At 36.7% G+C, this 19,033-nt stretch overlaps 1 protein-coding gene across 1 annotated transcript; it reads left to right on the top strand.

The window, feature by feature from the left end:
* The first annotated feature begins 7,245 nt into the window (after positions 1-7,245).
* On the top strand, positions 7,246-8,184 carry LOC138420377 (olfactory receptor 52E1-like). Its single transcript, XM_069553566.1, has one exon. The coding sequence runs from the start codon at positions 7,246-7,248 to the stop codon at positions 8,182-8,184; it is 939 nt and encodes a 312-aa protein (XP_069409667.1).
* Positions 8,185-19,033: the final 10,849 nt, after the last annotated feature.

The following is a 19,033-nucleotide window of genomic DNA, read 5'->3' as shown; positions in this document are numbered from 1 at the left end:
CCAAGGGATTCTCAAGAGTCTTTTCCAGCACCACAGCTCAAAAGCATAAATTCTTTGGCTCTCAGCCTTCTTTATGGTCCATCTCTTACATCCATATACAACTACTGGAAAAAAACTAGTTTTGACTATATAGACCTTTGTTGGCAAAATGATAACTCTGCTTTTTAATGTGCTATTTAGGTTTGTCATAGCTTTCCTTCCAAGGAGCAAGCCTTAATTTAATGGATGCAGTCATCATCTGCAGTGATTTTCGAGTCCAAGAAAATAAAATCTGTCATTGCTTCCACTTTTTCCCTTTCCATTTGCCATGAAGTGATGGCATGGTATGCCATGATCTTAGTATTTTGAATGTTGAGTTTTAAGGCAGCTATTTCACTCACTTCTTTCCCCATCATCAAGAGGCTCTTTAGATCCTCTTCATTTTCTTCCATTAAAGTGGTATCATCTGCATATCTGAGGTTGTTGATATTTCTCTCAACAGTCCTGATTCCAGCTTGTGATTCATCCAGCTTGGCTTTTTTTTTTTTTTTTAGATTCCCTTCATGGATCATAGCTTTGCTGTGGCAAAGACACTTGCATAAATCAATGAAGCTATGAGCCATGCCATACAAGGCCCCGCAAAATGGATTATTACGGAAAAATAGTCACTTAGAAAAAAGCTTGAAAGTTTCTCACAAGGCTTAATATAGTTTTACCATATGATCCATCAATTATATCCCAAGAAATTTATCCAACTGGCTTGAAAACTATGTCCAAACAAAAACCTACATGTGGATATTTACACCAACTTTATTCATAATTGCCAATAACCAGCAGAATCAAGATGCCCTTCAAAAGATAAATGAATATCCAAACTGATACGTCTATTGACCATAATATAATTGATATTATTCAGCATTATTAAGAAATGAGATATCAAGACATAAAAAGACATAGATGAATCTTAGATGTATATTCCTAAATGAAAAGAAGCCAATCTGAAAAGCTTCATATGGCGTGACTCTAAAGAATATTTCAGAAAAAGCAAAACTATAGAGACAGCAAACATATCCATGCCTGCCAGGAGAAGGAGGAGTGAGGAGATGTTGACCGTGTGAAGAACATGGGAACTTTCAAGTTAGCGAAACTATGTTATATGATAGTGTAATGGTGAATATATGATGCTACACATTTGAAAAATACATGAAATTTTACAACACAAAAGATGACTTAAGTGTATGCAAATTAGAAAGTCATTTAGGAGTTCAGAGAATCCCATGATAAAATGCAAAATGTAACAGACACAATGTACTACAAATGTAGGTTAAAACCTCACTAAAGTTGGTGGAGGAAATTGTATCAACCTAAATAACTTTGGACATGAGTGGAGTCTATGAGACTAAAGGCAGAAAGGACTGTATACATAAGTGCTGTACCCTAGCAGATGCATTTTTGCCCACAGGGTTATAGGTTAATAATTCTATCATATTTACATGTAAATGCTGCTGTTGAGCAATTATTCAAATGGATGGCACGTGGTGGGATCCAGATTTCTCATTGTTGGAGTGGTACTTTACAGATAAGCATGAGAGGATACTAGAATAATTCATTTGGTAATGAACTGGAGTTAGAGACATCACAACAGTATATTCAAATAGATGATAGATGTGTAGATCTTTATAGATATGTATTCAATATAACATGTACAGGTTAACATATACATATATACTTCCTTGCTCTGTCAGCTGAGAGGGTCTTAAAGCAATGACATCCTAGTAGTAAAGCAAACCTAGCCTTTTCTAACACCATTATCAAAGTAAAGAAACCAGTAATACTTAGAGAAATATCATATTCTAAGTTTGGGGTAGGTGATATGCAAGATAAGCATTATAGCATGATGCAGCGCCAGAAAATAAAGAAGTCTACCCACCCCCCAAATAAGAACCTACAATTATAGGGGTGTGTCAAAGAGACATAGTAGTCAACTGAAAGAGTTTCCAATAGCCACAGTTAAAAAATGTGAGAATATAAAGTAATACTGAGTATAACCTACAGTATAAATATGATTCCATATTGGTATAAATAAATGATTGAATACATAAGCAAATGGGAGAAATAGATATATCTCATAAAAAAAGTCCAAAACAATATATGAGGATACCCTGTCCTCAAGGAAGAGGAGCATCACACCTCACTTAAAGGTTCCACATTACTTACTTTGAGAGAGTAATTTCCTTCCACAGAGCAAACCTGGAAATGGGTGAGAAAAAAGATCCTGACAAACACTGCCTCAGATGGTAAAGCCATGAGAATAGTAAGTACCCTTATGTCCTGATATCACATAAATATAGTCTAGTCATGAGGAAAGTATCAGACTACTCTCAACTGAGGAACATTTTACAAAAATCTGACCAGTATTTCTAAAACCAATCAAGTCATCAAAACCAAGAGAAGCCTGAGACACTGTCATAGCCAAGAGAACCCTAAGAGATCTAACTAAACCAAACTAGTAAATGTCATTTGGTATCCTGGATGGGATCCTATAAGTGAAAAAGAACATTAGGTAAAACTAAGGGAATATAAATAATATTTGAACTTTAATAACATATGAACTTTGATTAACACTGGTTCATTAACTGTAACAAATAACCATACTAAAGTACAATATTATTGATGGGGGGGGGGATTATGAATGGGTCAAAACTGAGAGATCTGTTTACTGCATCTGCATTTTTCTTTACAACTGTTCTATTTTTAAAGTTTATTTAAAACTTTTAAAATATTTTATAGAAAATCAATTAGTCAGAAATTATCTTTCAGACCTTCAAGAGGGAAACAGGACATAATCTGTGAGAGATAAAGACTTTTAATATACTGCTGATATTATGAAAGATGAAGACTGACGATTGAATAAACAAAAAAAAGATGAATATCCTAGATAGAGACTCCAGAAATACGTAGATTTATTAGATTTATTTGTCATACGATAGTGCTGACATTGCAGATCTCAGTGTCGGTCTCCAAAATTCATGAATTCCAAAGCTTTCTAAAAACTTATGCTTCTGCAACCAAAAACCCAAGGTTTTCAGGTAAGTTAAGGGTGTGAGGGGATTCCCAGGTGGTTCAATGGTAAAGAATCTGCCTGCCAATGCTAGAGAAAGCAGGAGACACAGGTTTGATCCCTGCATCGGGAAGATCTTCTGGAGGAGAAAATGGCAATCCACTCCAGTATTCCTTGGGGAAAATCCCCAAAGACTGAAGAGTCTGGAGGGCTACAGTCTGTGGTGTTGCAAAGAGTCTGACATGACTGAGCAACTGGGCATGCATACAAGGAAGTGCAGACAAAGATTTGTTAGACAGCCTACTTTCCCAGCTTAGATGCATAGCTAAGGCAAGAAACAACATGCAGCTTTTACTCAGTATTAATTCTGTTGTTCTAAAAGCCATTTATTTGACCCAGTTATTTTTTCATTATTGGAAATAAGTCTAGGCAAGGAATATGATGACATTTATTGACTCCCCTATAATTCCAGGTGTGAGTTCTAGGAGACATCTTCATGGTAACTCCAATCAGTATGAGCTTCCATAGAATATCACAGCTTGAGAATATTAAGTATTAGCTAAGTAGCTCAACACATAGTTACAAACTTCTTACTATATATCAGGAAATGTTTTAAGTGTCACACAAGAATCAGCTCTTTTAGTCTTCACACCAATATTTGTATTTGGTATTATTCTGTTCATTATAGAGAAGAAAATGTAGACACAAATTTTAAATTTCTTGCCTAAACTCTTATGTCTATTAAGTAAGGGAGATGAGATTCAAATCCATACAATCTGTCTCAAAGTCCATCCATTTAGCTAATTTCCTATATAACATATTTCTTTTCTTAGACCTCTGCCTTTTTATCATTAAATTTAACCCTGTCTTATTTACTGTTAATAAGAATAATAAAGAAGAAAGTATTTGTGTTTGAAACAATTGGTCATTGTTTTATTATATTATCATTCCCATTTACGTTCTAACATATACCTCATGAAGTGATGGCTACTAGCTGAGCTTCAGTTTTTTGAGATCATATTTAAAGTTGAATTGTGCTTAGCATTGGGGTGTGCAAGGCAAATAAGTGGAAAGTGAGCCCTCCTCAAAGCATCTCCTACTTAGAAATAAGACAGTTCATCAGTAGTCACCTCAAGCTTGGGAATCAGCATCCAGATACAGGACTTTTTTTCTTTTTCTTTTCTTAATCATCAATGATGTTATATATTTATGAAGCATCTAGCTCTGTGTCTCTGGACACTTCTGTTCTCCAGAGAGCACTAATGTTTGGAGACACTCCATTTTAAAGGCAGTGTTTACAGTATACATCTCCCATTGTAGTCAGAGTGCGTGAAATGTAAACATTCTGGAGCAGTTGAACTAGCTAATTCAGAAAGCTTTTCTGGTAAGTCTGGCCTTGGGGCCAGAAAGGATGTACTAAGACAAGGAACCATTTTATTATGGTCATTTCATTGAGATTTAAGATGAGCCAAAATAGATGACAGAAATGTAGAAAAAAAGGAAAGCTAATTGACTATAGAAGGTATCACTCCAAAATGTAACAAGATGATAATTTACATCGATTCAGAGCTGTACTCCAACAAATATTTTATTAAAACATCATTCTTAAATATTTGGATAAGTGATGCATGTGTGCATATGCGAATACCTTCACAATTCCCTGTATTGTCTTTCTCTATGTCTTTGTCATTTATCTCACTTTTTCCTTTGCCTGTTGTGGTTGTATCTTCACCTTCAATCTTGTCTCCTTTGCTTTCTCTTAGCATTTTGCAATTATTTTGCAGAACTTAACCTTGTATACTCCTCTAGCCTCTATTCAGCTCTCAAGATAAAAAGACAAGACAATCACAATCTAGTTAACTGAAAAGTTTTGACCTTCTAAATTACAATTCCTCTTATAAATGGAGTAAACAAACAAACAAAATCCACATGTCAGTTGGTAGTTTTGCACGATATATGTGAAATTCATGGAAGTTTCTGCCTGAGAGTTGGAGAACAATTAGGGCTCCAAGAATTTCTGAACTTCAAGAGTCTTCAAACAACATGAAATGTTTCATCTACATAAGTCTATTTATGTATATATATTTTTTCTTATCTGTTCTTTTTTTAACAGAGGAGCATGGGCTTAGGGAAATCCTGAGAAAAATGTTAATAGCTAATGGTTATATTTACCACATAACTTGGTAGCTCAGCTGTAAAAAATTCCTCCCGCATTGCAGGAGACCCTGGTTTAATTCCTGGGTCAGGAAGATCCCCTAGAGAAGGGATAGGGTACCCACTCCAGTATTCTTGCCTGGAGAATCCCCATCAACAGAGGAGCCTAGTGGGCTAGTCCATGGGGTCGCAATGAGTCGGACACGACTGAGCAACTAAGCACACAATCATTCTACTTTCATGTACTTCTTTAGAAAGGTGCCAATATACATCTTTAAGTGCTTAGAAGATATACATGTAATAAACAAAAGATTTCCCATAAGTAACTCCAGTTGAGGAAAGGGATGAAGCACTACAAAACCTGTAAGTATCATAGTTCTGGGTGGAATCAGTGACTATATTTTGTTTTGAGAATTCAAAGAAGGGTAAAGGGCATATAAAGTCAAGGTTATGAGATACTGAATTATGTACCATTTTACTAAATGCACACATATTTTTAACACATTCTAACTCATAAATGCTTATGTACGTTATCTTATTTTGCAGCAGTTCCCAAATGACAAAAACATTGAATCAGAATAACTTGAGGAGCTTCACAGAAATCATGAGGTGCTATACTATACCTAATGATTCAAAACTTCCAGAGTTTGGACTTAAAACTTGTATTTTTATGTAGTTGTCCACAGGCTGTAAAGGATGAGAAGCCACTGCTGTGTAATCCCTCTTTCAGTATATTTATAGGAACCATGTGGAGAGCTTTGGCCTACTTTCTGACTACCTTAATCTTTAAAGAAGCAGTTCAACTGTTGTACATTAACTGCCTGGCAGAATGCAGCCTGATGTGAGCAACTGATACATCTTCGAAATCTCCTCTTTCAATTTCTAAGCACAGTGCTAAGTAAATATTTGCTAGAATACGCGACAAGATGGTAACACTCTACACTAAAGAAATGTGACATATTTTTGAAGGATCATCACAATCTGACGCAGAGAAATGAGATAAAGTGTAGGCATCAAAGAAGAGGGAAAAGGTTGAAAAGAGTGATCCAGACTTCTGTGTGATCCACAAAATCCAAATGTTATGCTCTTCTCAACTATGATACTTTAATACTGAAACTTTCCTCTTCTATATTAAAAATTCCATCACCTTGACTCTCTTTCCAATTTAACTTCATATGCTCTACTTTTTTGTTTTCAGGACTATGTCTTAAATGTCACTTTGAATAATTACTTAAGAAGCTGCATGCTGCTGTGAACCAAGCTCTTACGATTTCATCATTATCTCTTCTGCTATTTTCAACAATCAATTGTAAAATCTAATGGTGAGGCCAAGTCAATTCTATCAACTATTCAGTACAGTCTACCCAAACTACAATGGTGGTGTTTCTGATGAAAGAGATATAGGAGTTGATTGAGTGGCTTTCTTTTTTTTTTTATTTTTTTTAATTTTTTTAATTTTAAAATCTTTAATTCTTACATGCATTCCTGGGTTTGGTACTTCTAAAAAGATTTTGTGCAAGTTCTATCTTCACAGGTTGTGGCAATTAACTATGAGATGGTAATTGCCTAGGATAAAAGGAAAATATACCTGTTACAATTCCAAAGAAACCATTTTATTATTGCTTTAATTCTTAAGCTATAATTGAACTTCCCTAAGAGGAGTAATGATGCTTAATTTATCTGTGCACACCAAATATCTGGCCATTTACCTGATAAGCTATCGATCTTTGATAAAAGTTTAATTAAATTAAATTAACAATAAAATATAAAAGTATAAAATTAAATAAATTAATCATTAAAATTATTGAAGAGATTAATGAAAATAAATGTAATGTCTGATAAGCTACATCAAAATTAAACAAGAATGATGTATTTTAGTTTCCATAAAGGTCACATAATTATGTCATGATGGGCTTGGTGACTAGAAAAGACCACACATATTTTTGTATAATTCTGTAGGAAATCCATATAACTGGACAAGAAGTGCTGGAGCCTCTCAATGAATGAGACATCTGGTATGAAATGTGCAGCTGTCACAGTGCCAGAGAAGCATGGTCCCTCCTAATGACACACAGTTCCAACCCTACTTTTTTCTCCTTCTGGGAATTCCAGGGCTACAAGGTATGCATATGTGGATTGGTTTTCCATTTTGTATTGTATATATGACTGCTCTACTGGGAAATATTGCAACTCTTTATGTGATTCAAACTGAACGAAGTCTCCATCAGCCCATGTTCTACTTCCTGGCCATTCTGTCATCTATTGACCTGGGCCTGTCCACATCCACCATCCCCAAGATGCTTGGCATCTTCTGGTTCAAGCTGAGAGAAATCTCCTTTGAAGGCTGCCTCGCCCAGATGTTCTTCATCCACCTATGCACTGGCCTGGAGTCGGCTGTGCTCGTGGCCATGGCCTATGATCGCTATGTGGCCATCTGTAACCCTCTTCACTACACACTGGTGCTGACAAACAAGGTGGTATTAGTGACAGCATTGCTCATCCTTCTGAGACCCTTAGCTATTGCAATTCCCTTTGTTCTGCTCATCCTGAGGTTACCCTTCTGTGGGCACCAAATCATCCACCACACTTATTGTGAGCACATGGGCATTGCCCGCCTGTCCTGTGCCAGCATAAAGGTCAACATCATCTATGGCTTATGTGCTATCTCTATCTTGGTGTTTGACATCATAGCCATTGTCATCTCCTATGTCCATATCCTGCGTGCTGTCTTCTGCCTACCTTCCAGGAGTGCCCGGTTAAGGGCACTCAGCACATGTGGCTCCCATGTCTGTGTCATATTGGCCTTCTATACTCCAGCATTCTTCTCCTTCATGACCCACCGTTTTGGCCGAAATGTTCCTCAGTACATTCACATTCTTCTTGCTAACTTTTATGTTGTCATCCCACCTGCTCTAAATCCTGTTATTTATGGGGTGAGAACCAAGCAGATAAGAGAAAGGGTAATTAGAACTTTCAGAAACAGATTATGAAACTTGCTTTTCAGAGATGAAGAGGCTTGAGTAGGAGAAAACAAAACTTCATCTCTCTGCCGATGATTGAAATAGTACAATGTCAGGGGATGATGATATTCTATGTATAGATTTACAAAGTATTTCACTCATTTTAGAAACAATAATCCAAAAGGGACAGTAATAAATATTTAATATATGCATAGATATAATCACATACAAATATAAACAACTGCGTAAGTTAAAGAGAAAAAAGCACATGAGGTTGGCAAAAATTGACTAATATTAATATAATAACACTCACTTACATATATATATTATGATCCAGACTCATAACACATATTATGAGCCATACTTCATAACTTTTAAAGTATGAACTCCTTGAATTCTTGTAGCTATGATGAGAAGTAGCTACTAATTATTCCCTTTCTATAGCTCAGGAAATGGAGATAATAATACGGGATGAAAAGGAGTGTATATAGAGGAGGTAACTGGAGAAATCTATCTATCTGAAAAGACAGAAGGGTTAAGCATGGGGAGGTAGCTGTGTTTTAAACAGGACAAAACCTCAAAGTTTTCTACCAGAGAAAATATTATTCCAAACTAACAAAGGCAGAGTTTGAGAAAAAGTGCAAAGGCAACTATTTTTTTTTTTTGTAGTTTTCTTGTTTGATCTTGACCCATGTCAGGATAAGATCATGCCCTCATGATTTGGCTTGAAGTGACAAAGTCTGAAAGTAAGACTGAGCAGTGGAAGGGAAGAGGAATAATTTAATAAAACTAGTTTTTACAGCTAGTGAAACATAACATAGAAATATTAAGCAAAATGTTTATGTATTCATTAAATAAAAAGCACATATGCCCTCAGACTTTTCTTTACCAGAAGTTTTAGCAAAATATTCAATGAAACTGTGAAAATGAAAGCACCAACATAATATGGTAGATCTACACCTTAGTAGAAGTGGTATGTGCCATGCTGTGTGTTGGGCTCAGTCAGTTGTGTCCAAAACTTTTTGTGACCTCATGGACTACAGCCTGCCTAGCTCCTCTGTCCATGGGATTTTCCAGGCAAGAATACTAGAGCAGGTTGCTATTCCCTTCTTTAGGGGATATTCTGACCCAGCGATCTAACCAGAATCTCCTGTATCTCCTGTACTGGCAGGTGGATTCTTTACCACTGAGCCACCTGGGAAGTCAGAGTGGTCTATGAACAAGTAATTCAACAAGTACCAAGAAAAAGAACTCATGCAGTAATAACAATATACATTAATATTATATTGGGGAAGTAGCATTTTCAAAATTGGAATAGAAACTTCCTTATTTCTCAACTGAGTAAACCAAAATATATGACATGAACATATTCAAAGACTGTGGAACAAAAATAAGTATATAGGTTTTGCATGTAAATAGATGTAGACACTACTGGTAAGAAAAACTGATTCCTTATATAGGGTACAGGGGTAAAAGTACCCCCAAATTCCATATGACATAAGAATCATAAAAAAACATTAAGACACAAGAGGTAATAAAAATAATAATAATGGAATTTAACATTCTTTGAACAATCACAATGTTATAGAAACTATATGTAGTTCTATAGGTAGTTCAAGTTTTAAAAGTAAGTAGATATCTAGGAGTGAAGTGACTTACACACAGTCACACAATTATCATGTAACAGAACTTTAAATTTAGTTTCAGTACAGTTTCTTTAGCTTCTATCCTATGATTTAATATAGAAACAGATGATGACACAACAGACAAAGAAAGGTTAAGTAAACATATAGCTGTTGAGAACAAGATGGCAGAGGAGTAGGTGGATGTGGAGTACATCTCTCCCCATGGATACGTAAGAAATACACCTTCAGACACAGAAGTGAATGCAGAACACCAGCTGAGGGCAGACAGGAGTACCTGACCAGTGGAAAAGAATATGCAGAACCATGCAAAACTCAGTAGGATGAAGGAATTAGAGGAAAGAACAGTGTAAGTAGGACTGGACCTGCTCTAGTGGATGGGGGAACTGAAGCAGGGGTCTGATTCCCTCACTGGGGCAATTGTCTAAATCAGAGGAGAAACATTTAAGGCTGCGAGTGAAACAGCTGATCTGTGGCAGCCTAAAGGAAATGAGACTCAGAGAGTTCTTGCCACAGCCATACATACCCCAGATAGGCATGCAGGTCCCCTAGATGGTTCAGTGGCTGGGAGTTGGAGTTTAGGGATTGTAGAACAATCCCAGGGTGAAGGTTACTGTTAGCTTTGAAAAGACAGATCGAGGGGATGTCAGGGAGGAGACTGTGGTGGGAAATGTCTGTGGAGGAAAGCCAGGCAGCCATGGGAGGAAGGCAATACTGCTGAGTCATGTGGGGGGGTGCCACCACCATAGCTTCTCTCTCCCCACACGCATCGGCAGCTGAACAATAGAGAGGCTGTCCCATCAAACACCTGACTGCACTGAACTACAGAGTAGGACCCCACCTAGGGTGCCCCTTTACATGCCTGAAGTGCAGATCTAAAGACTAGGACCTCAGTGAGGGGGGACCCCTCTATGTGCCTGATGTGCCAAACAACTGAGAAGGACCCCAGGTAAAGGAGACCTCTGAGTGCCTAAACAGGCGGAACTATAGAGAAAGACTGGCCAAAGAGGCCTCTGAGCGCTAGATACAAGGGGTTCAAAAAAAAGACTCTGATAGGACCATAACTCCTGCGGCAGAGGCAGCCCATGTCCCTGCACACTTGGCACCGTCAGGGTCCCTGCAAGGCAAGCAGCTACACCACCTTCATGGTCAACCCTCACTGGTGCAGAGCTGCCATAGGCAAAAAAAAAAAAAAAAAAAAAATCTTGTGTCAATGCATACAGGGTCGCTTCAGTCGTGTCCAACCTCTTTGTAACCGTGTTGCCTGAGGCCTGCCAGGCTTCTCTGTCAGGGGGGTTCTCCAGGAAAGAATACTGGAGTGTATTGGTCAATACTGGTTACCATACCCTTCTAGAACACTATGCTTCTTGCTGCCCCAGCTGCCAACTCCCCTGAGTGCTGTCAGAACTTCTGCAACCCAAGCAGCTTCACCACCTCCACACCTGACCCTCACACAAGTCCTCCAGCTCAGCCTCAGGAGCAAACCCCAGTGGAAAACCCACATGCAGAGATGGAAAGAAACCACAGTTGAAACCCAGAGGCAGTGTGGCTAAGGAAGAAGGCCCAAAACCTTCCCACCAGCTGAATAAGCTTCAGATTAAATCCACATGATCAACTAGACAGACTCTGTGTCCAAGGAACGTATGAAAGGACCTAGAGGGCTCCCACAAAACAAAACACACTAGTTCTGATAGCTGTGGACATTGGAGGCAAGAGCACACAGGAATAGGACCAGATTAGAATCTCAGTTGCACCCATAGCAGATCCAGAGATCAGCACAGTGTTGAAGGGCATCCTAGGGAGGTGAGGTGGACTCTGACTCCCAGTGAAGGAAAGGACTCTGACAGCAGTGACTCAAGAACATTTATTATCCTTATGTTTTGACTTGTTTTGTAGATTACTTTGGATTTTCTTTTTCCTTTTCTTCCCCTTCTGTTGTAGCTGTTGATTTTATTGGCATTAAGAAATCTAATTATTTTTTGAGTTTTTTTTTTTTTAAGTCTTTTTTGCTGTTGTTGTTTATCAACCTTTGCCTCTAAGGGCTTCCCTGGTGGCTCAGAGGTTAAAGCATCTGCCTCCAATGCGGGAGACCCGGGTTTGATCCCTGGGTCGGGAAGATACCCTGGAGAAAAAAAATGGTATTTCCTCCTCCAGTATTCTTGCCTGGAGAATCCCATGGACGGAGAAGTCTGGTATGCTACAGTCCACAAGGTCGCAAAGAGTCGGACACGACTCAGCGACTTCACTTTCTGCCTCTAAATTGTGCTTTTGCAGTTCTGTGGAACATTTTTTCCCCTTTCTTCCTTTCTTTTTTTTTTTCCTTTTCTCTTTTCTTTTTTAAATTTTAACTTCCAATTTTTTTTTTTTAATCTAGCATTATTTTTTTCTACATTTATCCTTTGGTTTGCTTTCTTACAGTTCTTTTCCCCTTGTAGTTAATCTTTAAAGTATATAAATCTTCTTAACCTACTTCTATTTAACTTTGCATGTCTATTCTTTTATCTCTGCTTTCTTTCCTTTCCTCTCGACATATTTGTTAGTTTTGTGTTCATTGCTTTATTCTCTACTTGTCACCTTTCTTTAGTTTTGTTTTCTAGTTTGCACTTTAGTTATTTTTGTTCTTAACTGGTAGATATAATTTTTGGTTTCCTTTGTTCACCAGGCCAATCTATTATACTTTATATTTGTTGGGCTGTTTTTATTTTGCTTATGTATATGAATATGTATATGTGTATATTCCATTATCTTAATTATTATTTGCCTGATTTTGTAACTGCCATTTATCTGGGGTTTCTCTTTGGTTTCTTGTTTTTGGGTATTTGTTTTATTCTCACTTAATGCTGTAACAAATCACTTGTGGAATCTTTATTCCTGACCAGAGATCAAGCTCTGAGTCTTTGGAGTGAGAGCACTGACTCCAAAACCCTAGATTACCAGAAAACTAAGCCTAGGGAGTATCAAATAGTGAGAACTCACACAAAGGAAACCACCTGATTACAAGACTGGGTATCGCCCAACCACCAGTAGCACCCTTTACAGGACACCTTATCTAAACAACAAGCAAAACAAAAATACAAAACTATCACAGCAGACAGGATTACCACCTCACTCAGCCTTGCCCATCAGAGGAAAACCAAAAACAGACAAAAAACCTTAGCACAAATCTCACCATATATGAAGCTTACACAAACAACTGGACCAACCACAGGAGGGCAGAAACCAAAAGGAAGAAAGAATTCAACTTTAAATTCTGAGAAAAGTTGACCACAAACATAATAACTTAAATAATGAAAAGGCAAGCAATACTATACAAATGAAGGAATAAACTAGTGACACAGAAGTTCAAATAAATGAAGAGGAAATAAGCAAACTACCTGAAAAAGAATTCAGAATAATGATAGTAAAGATGATAAAAAACAAAAACCTTGAAAATAGAATGGAGTAAATGTAAGACTCAATTAACAAAGAACTACAAGAATTAAAGAATAGACATACAGAGAAAAACAATACAATTACTGAAATTAAAAATACTCTAGAAGAAATCAATAGTAGAATCTGAAGTAGAAGAACAAATCCATAGGCTGGAAGATAAAATGGTAGAAATAAGTTCTGAAGAGCAGAATAAAATAAAAAGAATGAAAAGAACTGAGGATAGTCTCAGAGACCTCAGGGTCTCTGATATCAAATGCACCAACATTTGAATTATAGGGGTCCCAGAAGAAGAAGAAGAAAAAGAATGAGTATGAAAAAACTTTTGAAAAGATTACAGTTTAAAATCTCTCCAACATGGAAAAGAAAATAGTCAATCAAGTCCAAGAGGCACAAAGAGTCCCATATAGGATAAACCCAAGGAGAAACATACCAAGACACATACTAATTAACCTAACAGAGACTAAACACAAAGAAAGAATATTAAAAACAGCAAGGGAAAAGCAACAAGTAACATACAAGGAAAACCCCACATCTTTAACAGCTGATCTTTCAGGAGAAACTCTGCAGGCCAGAAGGGAATGTCAGGATATATTTAAAGTACTGAAAGGGAAAAATCTACAACCAAGATTACTGTACCCAGCGAGGATCTCATTCAAAATTGATGGAGAAATAAAAAGCTTTTCAGAGAAGCAAAAGTTAAGAGAATTATGTACCACCAAACCAGTTTTATAACAAATGTTAAAGGGACTTATATACTCAAGAAATGCAAGAGAAGAAAAAAATGTACAAAATCAACCCCAAATAATTAAGAAAATGGCCACAGGAACATATATACCAATAATTACTTTAAGTGTAATGTATTAAATGCTTCAACCAAAAGACATAGACTGGCTGCTGCTGCTAAGTCGCTTCAGTCATGTCCAACTCTGTGCGACCCCACAGATGGCAACCCACTGGGCTCCTCTGTCCCCGGGATTCTTCAGGCAAAAATACTGGAGAGGGTTGCCATTTCCTTCTCCAATGCATACATGCATGCTAAGTCACTCTAGTCGTGTCTGACTCGTTGCAACCCTATGGACAGCAGCCTACCGGGTTCCTCTGTCCGTGGGATTCTCTAGGCAAGAATACTGGAGTGGATTGCCATTTACTCCCACAGACTGGTTGAATGGATACAAAAACAAGACTCATATATATGCTGTTTACAAGAAACCCACTTCAGACCTAAAGACACATATACTGAAAGTGAGAGAATGGAAAAATATATTCCATGCAAATGGGAAGCAAAAGAAAGCTGGAGTAGCAATCCTCATATTAGACAAAATAGACCTTAAAAAAATATTACAAGAAATAAGGAAGCACACTACATAATAATCAAGAGATCAATCTAAGAGGAAGATACAATAATTGTAAATATCTATGCACCCATCTTAGGAGAACCTCAATACATAAGATAAACACTAACAGACATAAAAGGAGACATTGAAAGTAACACAATAATAGTAGCAGACTTTAACATGCCCTCACATCAATGGATAGATCATCAAAAGAGAAAATTAATAAGGAAATACAAGTCTTAAATGATACATTAGATACATTCATTGATATCTTCAGGACATTCCATCCAAATGCAAAATACACCTTCTTTTCAAGTGCATATGTAACATTCTCCAGGATAGACCACATCTTGGGTCACAAATCAAGCCTCAGTGAATTTAAGAAAATGGAAATCATATCAAACATCTTCCCCGACCAAATGCTATGAGATTAGACATCAATTACAAGAAAAACACTTAAAAAATACAAACACATGGAGATTAAACAATACATTTCTAAATAACCAACAAATTACTGGGTAAATCAAACAATTTCTAGAAACAAATGACAATGAAAACACAACTCAAAACCTATGGGATGCAGCAAAAGCAGATATAAGAAGGAAGTGTATAGCAATACAATCCTACCATAAGAAAGAAAAGTACTTGTAGCAATACTTGTAGCAATACTTGTAGCAATACAATCCTACTTTAAGAAAGAAAAATATTGAATAGACAAGATAACTTTACACCTAAAACAACTGGAAACAACTGGAAAAAGAAGAACAACGAACCTCAAAATTAGCAGAAGTAAAGAAATCATAAAGATCTGAGCAGAAATACCTGAAAAAGAAATGAAAGAAACAATAGTAAAGATTAATAAAACTAAAAGCTGGTTCTTTGAGAAGATAAACAAAATTGACAAACTCTTAGCTAACTCATCAAGGGAAAAAAGAGAAGAATCAAATAAACAAACCTAGAAATCAAAAAGGAGAGGTTACAACAGACAATGCAGAAATACAAAGGAGCATAAGAGACTATCAAGAATAACTATATGGCAATAAAATGGATAACCTGGAAAAAATGGACAGATTTTTAGAAAAGTTCAATCTTCCAAGACTGAACCAAAAAGATATAGAAATTATGAACAACCCAATGACAAGCACTGAAATTGAAGTTGTGATAAAAAAATCTCCCCATAACAAAAGCCCAGGAGCAGATGGCTTCACAGGAGAATTCTATCAAACATTTAGAGAAGAGCTAATGCCTATCCTAAAACTCTTTCAAAAAATTGCAGAGGGAGGAACACTTCCAAACTCATTCTATGAGACCACCATCACTATGATACCAAAACTAGATAAGACAACACACAAAAAGAAAACTACAGGCCAATATCACTGCTGAACATACATGCAAAAATCCTCAACAAAATTTTAGCCAGCAGAATTCAGCAACACATTGAAAAGCTCATACACCATGATCAAGATGAGTTTATTTCAGGTATGCAAGGATTCTTCAATATATGCAAATCAGTGTGATATACCATATTAAAAAACTGAATGATAAAAACCAGATGGTAATCTCAATAGATGCAGAAGAAGACTTTGACAAAATTCAGCAACTATTTATGATTAAAACTCTTTAAAAAAATGGGCATAGAAGGAACCTACCTCTACACAGCAAAGGCCATATATGATAAGCCTATAGCAAACATTATTCTCAGTGGTGAAAAACTGAACCCATTCCCCCTAAGATCAGGAATAAGACAAGGGTGTCCACTTTCACCACTATTATTCAGCATAGTTTTGGAAGTCCTACCTACAGCAATCAGAGAAGAAAAAGAAATAAAAGGAATCCAGATTGGAAAAGAAGAAATAAAGCTCTCACTGTCTGCAGATAACCTGATACTGTACATAGAAAACCCTAAAATGGTGTCAGAAAATTACTAGAGCTAATCAGTGAATTTAGCAATGTTGCAGGGTAAAACACACAAAATCATTGCATTTCTATATACTAACAGAAATCACTTGCATTTATATATACTAACAATGAAAAATCAGAAAGAGAAATTAAGGAATCAATCCCATTTACTACTTCAAAAAAAGAATAAAACATCTAGGAATAAACTTACCTAAGGAGACAAAAGAACTGTACACAGAAAATTATGTCACTAATGGGAGAAATCAAAGATTACATAAACAGATGGAGAGATGATATTCCATGTTCCTGCATAGGAAGACTCAGTATTGTGAAAATGACTATACTACCAAACACAATCTATAGATTCAATGCAATCTCTATCAAATTATCAATGGAATTTCTCACAGAACTAGAACAAAAAAATTCAAAATCCATATGGAAACACAAAAGGCCCCAAATAGCCAAAGCAGTCTTGAGAAAGAAGAATGGAGCTGGAGGAATCCTTCCTGACTTCAGATTATACTACAAAGTTAAAGTCATCAAGTCAGTATGGTACTGGCACAAAAGCAGAAATATAGACCAATGAAACAAGATAGAAAGTCCAGAAATAAATCCATGCACCTATGAGTACCTTATTTTTGACAAAGGAGGTAAGAATATGCAATGGGGCAAAGAAAACCTCTTCAATAAATGATGCAGGGAAATCTGGACAGCTACATGTAAGAGAATGAAATTAGAACACTTCCTAACACCATACACAAAGATAAACTCAAAATGGATTTAAGATCTAAATGACAGACCAGAAACTATAAAACTCTTAGAGCAAAACATAGGCAGAACACTTGATGGCATAAATCAAAGCAAGATCCTCTATGATCTACCTCCTAGAGTAATGGAAATAAAAACAAAAGTAAACAAGTAAACAAAAATAAAAACAAGTAAAAGCTTTGCACAGCAAGGGAAACTAGAAGCAAAGTGAAAAGACAACCCTTGGAATGAGAGAAAATAATAGCAAACTAAACAACTGACAAAGGATTAATTTCCAAAATATACAATCAGCTCATACAATTCAATACCAGGAAAACAAACAACCCAATCAAAAAGTGGGAAAAAGACCCAAACAGACATTTTTCCAAAGAAGACACACAGATGCCTAGCAAACACATGGAAACATGCTCAACATTGCTCATTATTAGAGAAATGCAAATCAAAACTACAATGAGACGTCACCTCACACAGGTCAGAATGGCCCTCATCAAAAAGTTGACAAACGATAAATGCTGGAGAGGGTGTGGAGAAAAGGAAATGCTCTTGCACTGTTGGTGGGAATGTAAATTGATACAGTCTTTATGGAAGACGGTATGGAGATTCCTTAAAAAACTTGGAATAAAAGCACCATATGACCCAGCAATCCCACTCCTAGGCATATACCCTGAGGAAACCAAAATTGAAAAATACGCCAATATCTCATTGTTCATTGTAGCATTATTTACAATAGCTAGAACATGGAAGCAACCTAGATGCCCATCAACAGATGAATGGATAAAAAAGTTGTGGTGCATATACACAATGGAATATTACTCAGCCATAAAAGGAACACATTTGACTCAGTCCTAATAAGGTGGATGAACCTAGAGCCTATTATACAGAGTGAAGTAAGTCAGAAAGAGAAAGAGAAATATCATATTCTAATGCATATATATGGAATCTAGAAAAATGGTACTGAAGAATTTATTTACAGGGAAGCAATGGGGAAACAGACATAGAGAATAGACTATGGGCATGGGGAGAGGGGAGCAGAGGGTGATATGTATGGAAAGAGTAACATGAAAATTTACGTTACCATATGTAAAATAGACAGCCAATGGGAATTTGCTGTATGACTCTGGAAACTCAAAAAGGGGCTCTGTATCAACCTGGTGGGGGGTGGAGGATGGAGAGGGAGATCGTAGGGAGGTTCAAAAGAGAGGGGATATATGTATACCCCTGGTTGATTCATGTTGAGATTTGACAGAAAACAACAAAATTCTGTAAAGCAATTATCCTTCAATAAAAAAATAAACAAATAAAAATAACATTTAGCTGTCAACATGTTTTACAACTTGAAATTATATAAAATAATGAGCATGTGTGCATGCGTACTAAGTCACTTCAGTCTCTTAGGACTCTGCAACCCCATGGACTGCCAGGCTCCTCTGTCCATGAGATTCTCTAGGCCAAGTACTGGGGTGGATTGTTGTGCCTTCCTCCAGGGGATCTTCACAATACAGGGATCATACTGGATCTCTTATGTCCCCTGTATTATCAAGCAGGTTCTTTACCACTAGTGCCACTTGCATAGCTGTTAATTCTGGAATGTAAGTGAAAAAAGGGAATATTATAAATATATATATATATATATATAAAGATATATGCAATGAAGATAAACTACATTCAAAAATATTCTGGCTAAGGGACAAAATACAAAATGAGTTAGTTCTTGATTGCCTAGATTGAGGTTTAAACCAAAATGGTTCATAGTCAACGCTTGAGTCAACACTAGATCTTCTCAGTCCCTGAAGAGATGGACAC

This window comes from Ovis canadensis, chromosome 15, assembly GCF_042477335.2.
Source record: "Ovis canadensis isolate MfBH-ARS-UI-01 breed Bighorn chromosome 15, ARS-UI_OviCan_v2, whole genome shotgun sequence".
NCBI lineage: Eukaryota > Metazoa > Chordata > Mammalia > Artiodactyla > Bovidae > Ovis > Ovis canadensis.
This window is presented reverse-complemented; position numbering and strand designations above follow the sequence as displayed.